Consider the following 12,884-nt stretch of genomic DNA (forward strand, 5'->3'; position numbering starts at 1 on the left):
TTATTTTTGCTATTTTAAAATAATCAAAGGTTTAACTTCTTTATGGAGCACGGTAACTGACATACAGCTGCTTTGTTATTCACAAATTAATAGAGTTCTGTTAACTGAGACCATCCATCATGTGATGACAGAACGGCAAGTCTTAGAAAAAGGTTGTTATAGAAAAATATTGTTTTAAATCAATAGCATGTGGGTAAGTCCACAAATAATAAATTACTGCAGACCACAATTAATTGTAAAAACTATTAACTAAAACAAACTATGTAAAAATAAAAACAGTATAGGGCTAAAATCGCAAAAGAAATTAAAACAGCCATGGAAGCCTTCAAGGCTGTACCAAGTGTACTCTTTATCAACTAAAAACTTTAAAGGTAGAAGATGCAGCAATGAAATGGGTGAGTTAATACCTGACAGAAGAGCCATGGATGTCAGCAGAAAGTAAGGAAGGAAAATGAGACAAGAAAAGATTGGGGAAGGAACAGAAAAGGGGGAAGGTAGGTGGAAGCAAAGAGGAGAATAGGATTGATAACAGATGAGGGGCATATGGCTATGTGGATTAGTAACTGATTAGCTTCTTTTGTACTAGCCAGTATACCTACCATACTATCCCAGTGCTTTTGATGTTACTGCCAGGATTTTGCACAACTGAGGTATTGGGTGCATGCACCTTCACAGCAGTAAACTGCAAAATACTATTTTGTGGGTGATATCATCTATCCCCTGCTGTGTTTAAGAGCAGTATGTTTTATAGTATTTCTGTTTTTACTGTATTATATTGACTGGTTCAAAAATGTGTTTAAAAGAAAGGTTGTCCAAGCATGCCTGGTATCCACCATACTAATATAAATACTGAACTCTGGCTTAGTACTTCTGCGAGGAACTGTAAACACTCTATGATGTACCCTATAAGGCAGTGGTTTTCAACCGGGGTGCCGCAACAACATTCCAGGGTGCCACGTAATTTGGGTTTAAATTACTTAAACTTAAATCTTTTAAATTTTTTAAAAATGTATATGTTTATTTCATTATAAAAAGGTGTACAGTATCCTTTTAATTTTATGGTGACCTATAATTGATGTTTACTTAGTACCACTATATAAAGAATAAAATTATTATTATATACTGAATATATATATAATTTGTATTATGAAATGTAATTTTGTTTATAATTATATTATTGTAATAACTATCATATAACATATTTTTTAATATTACACACACACACACACACACACACACACACACACACACACACACACACACACACACACACACACACACACACACACACACACACACACACACAAAGAGAATTGGATCTAACAGGCAGAAAATTGAGTAGGGGTGCCACAAAATAAAATAAATTACTCAGGGGTGCTGTTATTAAAAAAAGGTTGAAAACCACTGCTATAAGGTCTTAAGCATTTCTCATCATTTCTAGCACAGAAGATAGCTGAATTACCAGAATTTGTTTTAGAAATTATAAGTCAAACCTTGATTCTTATAATTTTCATAAGAGTCAAACATAGGAATATTAATCAGGTTCAGAGGATACATACTCATCCAGTGTTTGAGTCAGCAGTGTTGCAGAGAGAGAGAGACCCACACTGGGTTTACCTCCATGTCCCTCCCTCTAACCACTTGTGGTATTCATCTTCTTTCCTGCTCCTGAACTCTATTATTAGACCTATTTTTCTCTCTCCTGCCTGTTCCCTTTCCTCTTTTCCTTTCCCAAACCTCTCTCCGCATATCTTGTGTTACCCCTTACTTTCTGCTGACATGCATGTGAACAGAAAGTAAGGAATAATAACATACTGTAATAGCATATCCTGAGATAGCCCTTTATATACCAATGCTTCTGCCCTTAAAAGTTTCTTCACATTTTTTTTATCCTGGAAAAGTCTGCATAATTCTGATTTCATTGCCATTGGTCCCCCCCTCCCCCAACAGAAATTTATACACTGAATTGCCACTATATTAGGTACGCCTATCTTTTTTCATGAAATGAAGCACCCAATCCTTCAATGAACTGCAGTTCATTGAAGGAGTACAGTACTTCATGTGTCTGTACTGTGTGATATAATGCAGGTAGGCAGATACTTGGTTGCTAAACAACGTAAGAATGGACAGGACAAAAGATTTAAGTGACTTTGAACATGACATGGTAGTTGGCATCTCAGAAACTGAAATCCTGCTGGGGTTTCCACATGTGACTGTGTTCTGGGTGAGCTCTGACTAGTTGAATAATATCCAGTCAATGGGTGACCCTGCAGTTGGAAACAGCTTGTTGATGTGAGAGGCCAATAGGCTGACAAAACTTGTGCAGGCTAACAGAAAGACTACATTCAATCAGTCAAGCAACAACCCAGTATAACAATGGTAAAAACAGAGGCATTTTAGAAAGCACAACCCATCATACCTTCTCAAGGATGGGGTATGTATTACAGTATTACAGTCAAGCAACAACCCAGTATAACAATGGTAAAAACAGAGGCATTTTAGAAAGCACAACCCATCATACCTTCTCAAGGATGGGGTACGTATTACAGTCAATAACTGAACCAGGTTCCACTCCTGCCAGATAAAAACAAGGTATAATTACATGAACATCTACATTTGGAGGTGGAGGATTGGAAAAAAGTTGGCTCATCAAATGAATCCCACTTCCTGCTGTTTCACGCTGATGAGGGACCAGAATATGGCAAAAACAGTAAAGCCCATGGACCCATTCTGCCAGGTGCCAACAATGCAGGCAGATGGAGCTGGTACTGGGCCCCCCCTGATAACAGTGGAGCAATAGTTGGATTCTACAGGTTATCTGGAACTTGTTTCTGACCAGGCACATTCCTCCTTGGCTGCAGTGCAGTGCATCCATCTGCAAATGGGTTCTTGTAAAGAATTAGTTCCAAAAACAGAGTGAATTCAGCCCAATCTGGTAGCCTGCCCAAATCTCCAGATCTCAGTCCAACTGTGCACCCAAGAGATGAGGTGGAATGAGCTCTTACCAGTAGAGATTTCAAATCTCTACTGGTAAGTAAGAAATTGAGCCAACATGAATCAGCATCCCTATAGGACAATTTGTTGAGCCTGTGATATGATGAATCTAAGATGTTTGAGGGCTAAAGGAGGGGCCTACTTGCTATCTAGTACTAATAAAGTGGCTATTCCATGTACATAAATCAAAGTATATTATTTTTAATGTTTGTACATTGCTCAAGAAGTTATATCAACACAAACGTTCAGCATATTTTAAGGTTTCCTAGGGAAGTCTTAGGTCCAATTCCAAATCAATAACCCCTCCAATTAATTATATCCAGGCAATTCACACTACCACAGAAACTTTGCTATTAAGAATAATGGATCCAATCCTTTTCATAATTTCACAACTTATTTAGAATAACAACAAATTTTATATTGATAGGCTAACCCATTTGGGATTTTAAATTCAGTTTTTTAATGTGTATATTCTTTGTGTGAATATACTTAGGAAACATTCTAAATACAGTACATGCCACTTGTTGTGATCATGGATAATGTTTTCATTTGTGTAACGTTATCACTTTTATGAAGTCCAGATCAGATGCACAAAAAAAAAAAAAAAAAAAACATTTATTGTAATCAGTGCTTTGGTTTTTTGCTTTTGTGACTTATTGTGGTTTACATGTGTGTAATGCAATTGATTATTGATTACACAATCCCAATTTGTTCTTGAACTCCGACATATTGCATGGCTAGTTACTGATTCTGCTCCATACAGTTTGTATGGTTGTTGGTGTCACTGCTCTATGAAAAGAAGTACTGTACCTATACTCCTACCAATCTGAATGTTTTAGAGTAAAGTATTAATCCATTTCTAATTCTTGATTTTAATATTTTCTTTATCTGTTTTAAATGGTTTGCATGGATTTCCAAAAATATTGAGTTTCATTTTAGTTGATCTTTTTCTCAAAGAAACAGCACACAGTCAAAACTCGAGTATTTTACGCTGTTTAAGTTTAATATTTCCTCTCAGTCCATTTCACCTTTTCATGTATACATCTTGCTCTGCATCAATAAACAATGCTGAACAGCTGCATTCTTGTTTCACCGATTACTGTTATCAATCAGTTATTGTTATCAGTTTAGCAAAGTCCCAAAGTGATCACAACAACAAGCAGTGTTGACTGTATATAGTATTAACCCTTTCAGTTTCACTTTTGAAACTGAAAGGGTTAATGGTTACGCATGGGCTTGGCAAAGCCCATGCACATTTGGCAGACTTGCTTCTGAAATTGAAAGACCTGCTTTCCCCCAGTTTCCACTAGGGATCCACAGTATGGAGAACATTTATTTGTTCTTATTTTGACTTGGATGTTCCATATTAGTGAGATTATTGTCAAAAAACACCATTTATTAATGACTAAAAAATTGTATTTTTTAACAAATTCAAAAATTAAACTTCTTGAAACTTTCTGCAATTCAGTAATATCCTTTACGTCTATTTATGTATTGCTTCATTTGAAACATACTTGAAACCACCTTAAAGGTATAAACATACACACATAAACACCCTGGAAAGGATTAATACATTTAAATAGTATATTTTGATAACAGCAATAATATTACCTTACAACAACTAATGCTGTTGGAGCAGCAAGATCAGCTAGCTGAATACATACTCTTCGTAGCAGTTGTTGGAGAGGCTGACAACTAGACGCTAAAAGGAAAGTGTATGTATCAAAATATACAAACAAATGTAAGAGTATATAATATTTGGAAAAGAAACTTACATGTAACAAACATGTGATTGAGCATGTAACATGTCATTGTTTAAAAGATCAAAATAGTTTTAACAAATATAAAATACATTTTTGTTATCAGTAGAAATGCTTTATGCTTCAACAAATGTAATTTATTACTGTGTAAGAGAAATGTAAAGAATCTTTTCAGTACCATTCCTTTACTTAACAGCTATAAGAGAGCAAACTGAAAGTTATTGTACAGACTGTTTTTTTATAATAATCTATCATTCTAATTTTCTTCTGAAAATAAATTTTGAATTACTCCTAATCTGGAATTCATTTAATTAACAGTTAAGACAAACTAAATATACACTAAACTAATTTAATGACAGATTCCTCCACGTATATAATTTTAACATATCAGAGTGCTTTTTAGAATGATACACTGAATTCAAAAATTTACCATAATAAGTTAGTAAAATCATTATTTTTTATGTTTGGCTTCAAAATTTTCTCCTCCACTTTACTCTCAGTTATCCCAAAATCATTCAGCTTCCTGCTAGTAGTTGATTCACTTCTAGCATCCCCATTCCTAAAAGATTCCTCATGTGAGAATGTGCTGTCTGTTTGTGGCAAGGTACTTCAGTGTCTTGACAAGTGGATCAAACAATTTTGCAAAAGGGCAAGGTAAAGAGGCAGTAGATGGAGTGATCGGTCTGCCTCACCTGACACAGCAGTACACATCATGTGCACAGCCAGATATCTGCATAAGTTACAAAAATGTCGATGTAGCAGGGTACAAATGTTCTTCACAGTGAAGGGAAAAATATAGTGAATAATGTCATTAAGTGTTTTTGAAGATGAAGCAAGATGTTAGAGTTTAATTGTATCTAAAAGCCAACCTAGAAGAGGAGCTGATCTAGATACAGAATTAACAGTTAAATGGATTAGAAAAGAAAGTCTATTGCTGTCGCACCTCGAAGATAAATTAAAATTTCCATATAAAATGAAAAATCAGCGAGAAGGAAAATAGTTGATCAGATCAGGTAGATGATTTTGATCAATACGTTATTTGTTGCACTATTCAAGAATTTTATAGCATTGATAGAAACACTTAAATAAATTGTTGTTGGTTATAAGAGAGAAATTTGATTTTCCATTTGGGAAAACAGCTCAAAATGTTTCATTTCAAAATGTTTCAAAATGAAACATTTCAAAATGAGAATTTTGAAACAAATAGGGTTTAAACGGGATTCAATTTTGAAACAAATTGGGTTTAAATGGAAGGAAACAGAAGATAAACAAAAAGTCTTGGTGGAAGTGATTACACAATTCTACAGAGAACAAAATATTTATGAGCAATTATGCATTATCGCAATTCTGGGAAGAAAACAGTTTTTGTAGATGAAACCTGGGTGGACAGCAATTTAACTTGTTGGAAGTTTTAGAGAATCGGTAGTTGGAGTCATGATGAAAAAAAGACTTATGAGTGCAGGAAATATAAATGGCTTTATTCCAAACTCTATGCTTATATATAAAGCAGAAAACACACAACTGGTGACTACCATGGCCAAATGAATCAACATAATTTTAAAACTGGCTAAGGCAGCAACTACTGCCAAATATTCAGGCAGGTTCTGTATCTAGTTTTTGATAATACACCGTATCATAGCATTCAACAAGACAAGCCTCCTCCAAACACTTTTTCATGGAAGTAAGGTATTATAAAGTGAATGGTGAGACAAAATGTATGATTTCAGTCTAGTATGCATAAATTTATTTACTATACTCCTAGCATTATTATACATATAATTTAAAAAAATAAAATTCATTCAGCTTCATAGGATATCATCAATATGATACTCTCCAAATATAACTGATTAAAAGTGACTTAAAATAATTTTAATGCATTCTTCCACTCACTGCCCATGAATGATTTGACACCATGAGATTGTAGATGAAAGCCCCAACCTGACCATAAACATATCAAACCCGCATGAAACTTTAAGTGATAGAAGACAATGTGTCAAATATATTATACATATAAGTATACTTGCAACTGTTTTTTCTCTTAGTAACCCTAACTCAGCCTATGTATGCTGCTTCCATTTGATCCATCAGCCTATGCTATCTGCTTGTGATCTAGTTTACAGGTAAAGAGTCAAACTTCTTCATCTCTTCTTTGATTCTGCTGGCATTAATACAAATTATCCATGCATTTATTGGAGGTAAGTGAAATGCTTTACAGGCTCAAAACTGAAAAAGAATGTTCAACTTATTCTGGAGGGACAGGCTTTCATTATCTTCTCATAAGCAGTGACAAAACAGGATTATAACTTGTAGTATTCTTATAACTACTAACTGTGATTGGCGATTGCAAATTCGCTGCATGAAAACATGAGGTATTAGAAATATTGTACCTAAATATGAAAAATAGACGTACTTTACTATATCTAGTTTTTTTATTTATATATAAGTTAAGACAATATAACTTTCATACTGCATATCAAATACCTACTGAGATCATCCTAGAAAAGTTAATTATACACACATCAATTATCAAACACAATGTTATGACCTCTACAGTTCATCAGCACAACTAAAATCAGATATAATAAATGGCACATCTGATATTTATTGTATTCACTCCTAAACACGTATGAAAACAGTAACTGGAATATTTGCAATATCATATGTATCTTACTCCCAACCCTAATAAGGAGAATTTATAGTTTTTATATATATATATATATATATATATATATATATATATATATATATATATATATCTCCAGCAACCATGGTTAATCAAAATAAGTTAATTCTATTGCACATGGAAAGTGAGGGCATACACTGCATTAAGAAATAATAATAACAAATCACAAAAGTGGCATATCACTGCACTGCTGAACAAGTACTTCCACCCTGGAAGAGCATACAGTTCAAAAACAATTCAAGCAACAATCATAATTATGTAAAGTTTTGCCGATGACATTAAACTGAACAATGTGATAATAATCCATAAATTGCCAACAAATTAATCAATATAATGGTAAGTGATATGACTTAGCAGTCATTACCACTAATTTGAAATCCATTCTTCACTTCTATTCAGTCAGAGGATTCACTTCATTTTCATATATAGTGACACTTCAGGATGCTAAATCATTACATAATTGTAACATAACTCAGCTAATAAATCCCATTTTGAAGTGCAACATTCACAGCTTTGGACATCTGTTATAGCAAGGAGCCTTTGGATCACCAGTGTGTTAGCAAGCTCAGTGGTATGAATCCGAGCCAGGAGGTTGTGTTTCTTGTTGATCCACTTCAGGAACTAAGAATTCTATGGCATTTATTTAATAATTATTGTCAAAAATATAATTGCTTATAATTATTGCTAATATCCCAGATCCTAGTGGCAATGAGTAAAGTTGAAAAGATAACTGTTATAATGTGTCTCATAGTTATCAATTTATCAGTGATATATAGGAGATGCTGTTTTGCTATCTATTGAGTCTTCAAGAATGATTGAGAAGCATAACTAAGTGGATGTTAAAACAGTTTGGGGCTGAACACAATCCACTGACAGATCCCTATGACTGGAGACAATCAGAATGAGAGCACTGTTGACCAACAGCTGGAAAGAGATTTGATTTGGCTTCTTCAGTGAATAGACCATGAATCCAGACTTGGCAAAACTAATTTTTAGCCAAATCTGGCAAAGTATCAAAAGCTTTCCTGAAATATCAGTATATGATATCAAAATTATTTTTTGCATCCTTGTAACCACATCACAGTATCCAAATAAATTGATCAATCAAGATTACCCCTTAATAAACCCATGCTGTGTCTGAAGTATAATTGCAGTCTTGTCTAGGTGATCCCACATTTTTTCTTTTACCAGGACTCCATTATTTTCCCTGGAACAGCTGTTAACCTAACAGGTCTGTAATTATTTGTGTCCCCCTTTGAGTCTCCTTTGTGAATTGAGGATATATTCACACATCTCCAGCCCGCGGGGACTTCCTCCGAATCCAAGGATGCTCGCATAATTATGGCTTAGGGTTTGCTTACTTCCTTTGCCTGCCTCACTCCAGATGCCTCTCTTAAGTTTAACTTCTACAATATCTCTTCACTTTCCTCTCAGTTACTATAAAATCATTTAGCTGTCTGTTAGAGTTTGATAAAAGTCTGGCATCCCCTTCCTTAAAGAATTTCTCATGTATGAATGTAAATGCAAAATAATTATTCGGTTTGCCAGCAACCTGAGCAGGATCATCAGTCGAATCATCAATATGAAGTGGATCAATTTGATTCATCCCCTTTCTTTTAGTTGCATCCTCCAACAAAATTTCTCGTAATCTGTCTTCGCTTGCCTAACCTACTTTGTGGCTTGATTATAGACTAGTTTATATCTACCATAGGCTTCTGTGTCATCCGATAATTTTTATGCATCCCATGTACTTTCCTTCTCTGCCACAAGCCTCATCAGTTCATCCGACATCCATTTAGGCCTATACCTTGAAGATTATTTTTGAGTTGGCATGAAAAGCCTAATAGCTTCTATTTCTTGAATACTTTCCATTTAGAATTTGCTGGTGGTAAAATCATCAGTTTGTTCCCACTGTACAGAATTTAAAATCTGTCTGAGACTACTGTAGTCACCTTTATGAAAGCAAAACTCCTTCCTTTTATGCCCGATGGCAGTTACATCTTTAAGTAAATCCCACATCAGTACACTGTAATCACTGCCACCTACTGGTTCCTTTATCTGCAGATTCTTAATCATGAATAATCACATGAAATCCCCAGAATCTTGCTTTCAAGGCTCCTGCTCATTCCAATAGAAGCAGTGCAAGAATCACTTTCACCTCTGCCTGCAGCTATAGTTAATCTATTAGTCTTTATATTCCCCAAGCAGTTTCCAAACCACCTAATAATGCCTCAATAGCATCAGCAAATATTCTTGCCACTTTCTATTTTAGGGTATCCCATCCATGTACAAACAAACAGTCTCTCCTGTTAACAAGCTTAGACCAAGCTGAGAAAACTTCCATCTCATGAGTCTTGCACAGGCTCTCCAGGGCCAAATTGATTGACAAGGCTCTCGTCTCATACTCTCTCCTATCACGTTTGGGCAGAATTGCAGACACTTTCAAATTTAACTCTAGCTTGCAACTTTTTTTCCAACATTTGCTTAATTAAGTAATCCTGTAGATTTCCTAGTCTTACTGCTAGTGTAACGTGCACAACAACCCTTAAATGCCATTAAAAAATGATATCTGCTCTACAATGGCATAAACTTTTATCCCTGGCAGACATACCCTGGTACAATGCCACCTATCTTTTTTTGCACAATATATTTCCTATTTTCCTGGCAGTAGAGTCACCAACAACAACTAGCTCCTGTGTAATCAGTGCATTCTTCTCAAGCTAATAAAATATTAAGCAGAAGTATAATAATGATGCTTAAGCCTAACATACAAACCAAAGTTTGCACATTAAGGCATCATTATAGCATTTCATATTGTTAAATCCTTCACGATGAGTTGCTTTTCTCTTATACTTCATATTAATATCTCTTTTCCATTAGAGAAGTCTGCTGTTACTTTTTATTAGTTGAGCACCACCTTTTCATTGCTATTTGGCTTTTCATCAATGGATGGGTGGGTGTCCCAGGTATAAGAGCTGACAACCCATACAGGAGCTGATATGTCACAACTGGGTTTTCAAAAAGGCATCAAAACAGCCATCTGGGTGGTGGCACTCAACTGAGAATAAGTAAGAGAAGACCTCTCCAAATGGGAATGTTACTTATTTGAAGTACAAGGTGCATTTAAGTTATAAGGTCTCCAAATTTATTTTTCATAAAGCACAGAAGATACAGAGATGACATTTGCCTCACTTTTCAACAGTCTCCTAGAAGCTGCACATATTTTTCATAACCTGTTCTTCAAAGCTGTGAAGGGTGATGCAATGCTTTCTTTGGAGGCATGTTCAGCCTACTGGTAAATGGCCAAAACAGCTGCTTGTCAGCTAGGAAATCTTCTGCCACAAAGGGCATCCTTTATCATTGGGAACAACCAAAAGTCACTAGGTGCAAGGTCAGGCAAGTATGGAAAATAGAATATGATTCAGTGCTGGGAGTAACTTTTTCTTCAGAAATCCTTCATGAGTTTCCTGTCACTGTAGCACCCTTAGATACACAATGTGTAAGTATTATTCCATCAATATTCCAGATAACAGCAACCACCATTTTCTCTGCACTTGCAGCAACATGGAACTTTTTGTACAGTGGTGAATCAGCATGCTTCCATTGGGCAGACTGATGTTTCATTTCTGGATTGAAAATTGGAAACCATCTCTCATTCATTGTGTTAACTGAGGAAAAGAAAGATTCATTCAGTGCAGTATCTTGAGCGAGTACTGCTTCACACAAGTTGACATGATTGTCTTTGTGTTCCTGGAAAACTTGCCTTAGAACCCACCAAGCTAACAACTTGTTCATTCTGGAATCTTCATGGAGTATGGTTATGCATGGATCCAACATAAATGGCTGCAGCTGTTGCAATTTCATCCTGTTGACCTTCTGTCACCCAAAACCATTTCTTCAACCCGGCAGATATTGGCCTCAGAATGACTGGTTTGACATCTTGATTCACATGCTTTGTTCTCACAGGACTCCAATCCTACACAAAACTTATGTACCCAGCTACGATCATTTTTTTACATCTATAAGGCCTACAGGACACAAATTTTGACATTTCCTGATGGATTTCAATTGAACTTTTCCTGGTGAGATGCAAAAATTGGATAATGACATGTTGTTCCTGACAAGTGAAGGACACCATTTTAAGTGTTATAAACAATAGTATACTCTTCAGGGCATTGCAATCAATGTGAATAATGCATTATGCTGCTCATCTTCTGAAAACATTCTGAACTAACTGGCAGTTACACTAAAAAGCATATGTATATTTTGATTATTTTGTGAGAAAAAATTTTGGAGACCTTATAATATGAATGCTGCATTATAAGCCATCATAAGAGGAATGAAACTCATGAAGGATTTCACAATATCAGATGTTATAATAATGACACTAAACAACGGCTTTAAAGCTTTCTGGGGTTTAAAGTTTTCCATAAATTGTTTTGTTAGTCTAAAAAGTGCACCTTTTGGAATTGCTAATTTCGTGTAAATAAGTCACAACTGGTTGTCAGTTCTTATATGTGAGGTATCTACCTGCCCGCTGATACGAAGCCAAAACACTTCAAAATGACAATCTGGTTAGTGGCATTCAACCAAGAAAAAGTAACAACAGACTTCTGTAATGGGGAAGTGTTACTTATTTTATTCACCGTGAAGGATTTCACAATAGGAGATGCTATAATAATGATGCTGTACAAACTTGGATTTGTCTGAAAATTCAAATATATAGCAATGATGCATTTGCACTTTAGTGCAAAGGCATCAATGTCACAATTTGGATTTTTCATAATTTGAGGCTTTCTGCCCTAAAATTGTATTCTGATGGAAATTTTTAAAAAAAAATCTACTTTAGACATAAAATATAAAGACAGATCTATTAGTCTCTTCCATTTTCTAGTTTGAAGACCATTAATAATGTGAAATCTGAAACGTGTACATGCACATATATTTCCACTTATGTGTATAGTTTTAAATAAAATTAAAAGATATGTAATATATTGATGGCATTATTCACTTCCATTTTAAAATTATTTGGAAATTTGAATGTTGCTGATTCTTTATCCTGAATGAATACAGCTTTTCGTGTTTATTATTCAAAAATAGCGAATCTTTCAGAAACCTTTATGTAACACCACTGATATCTATTAAATCAGGAGTAGTTCTTTAAATAACTAAAGATAGTCTAAATGGTTTATACTCATAGCAGAACAAACTTTGCCTTCAAAAAACAGTTGCACTAGCCAAAGGGGGGACATAACCTGAGCCACTGTTACTTTTCACTACATTTCAGTCATTTCTTTGAAGAATAAGATGGCTAATTGTAATGGCAGAAAAAAAAAAAAAAAAAAAAAAACCCTGGTTGTGTGGAATAATGCAATGGTCTTAATTCTCACAGCAGAACAAATTTACATTTGTAATGAGTTGCCCTGTTATTGCATTCTAACTTTACA

General features: G+C 34.9%; 1 protein-coding gene across 2 annotated transcripts in view; it reads right to left on the reverse strand.

Moving 5' to 3' along the window:
• vir (VIR_N domain-containing protein) overlaps positions 1 to 12,884 on the reverse strand; it is a 346,195-nt gene that overhangs the window by 82,361 nt on the left and 250,950 nt on the right. For both annotated transcript variants that reach the window (XM_090377624.1, XM_090377623.1), the window contains exon 27: positions 4,606 to 4,696. In XM_090377624.1, coding sequence (XP_090233750.1) covers positions 4,606 to 4,696 — 91 coding nt within the window. The remainder of the gene's footprint in view (positions 1 to 4,605; positions 4,697 to 12,884) is intronic.

Source organism: Mastigoproctus giganteus, chromosome 7 (assembly GCF_048544385.1).
Source record: "Mastigoproctus giganteus isolate SK-2022 chromosome 7, ASM4854438v1, whole genome shotgun sequence".
NCBI lineage: Eukaryota > Metazoa > Arthropoda > Arachnida > Uropygi > Thelyphonidae > Mastigoproctus > Mastigoproctus giganteus.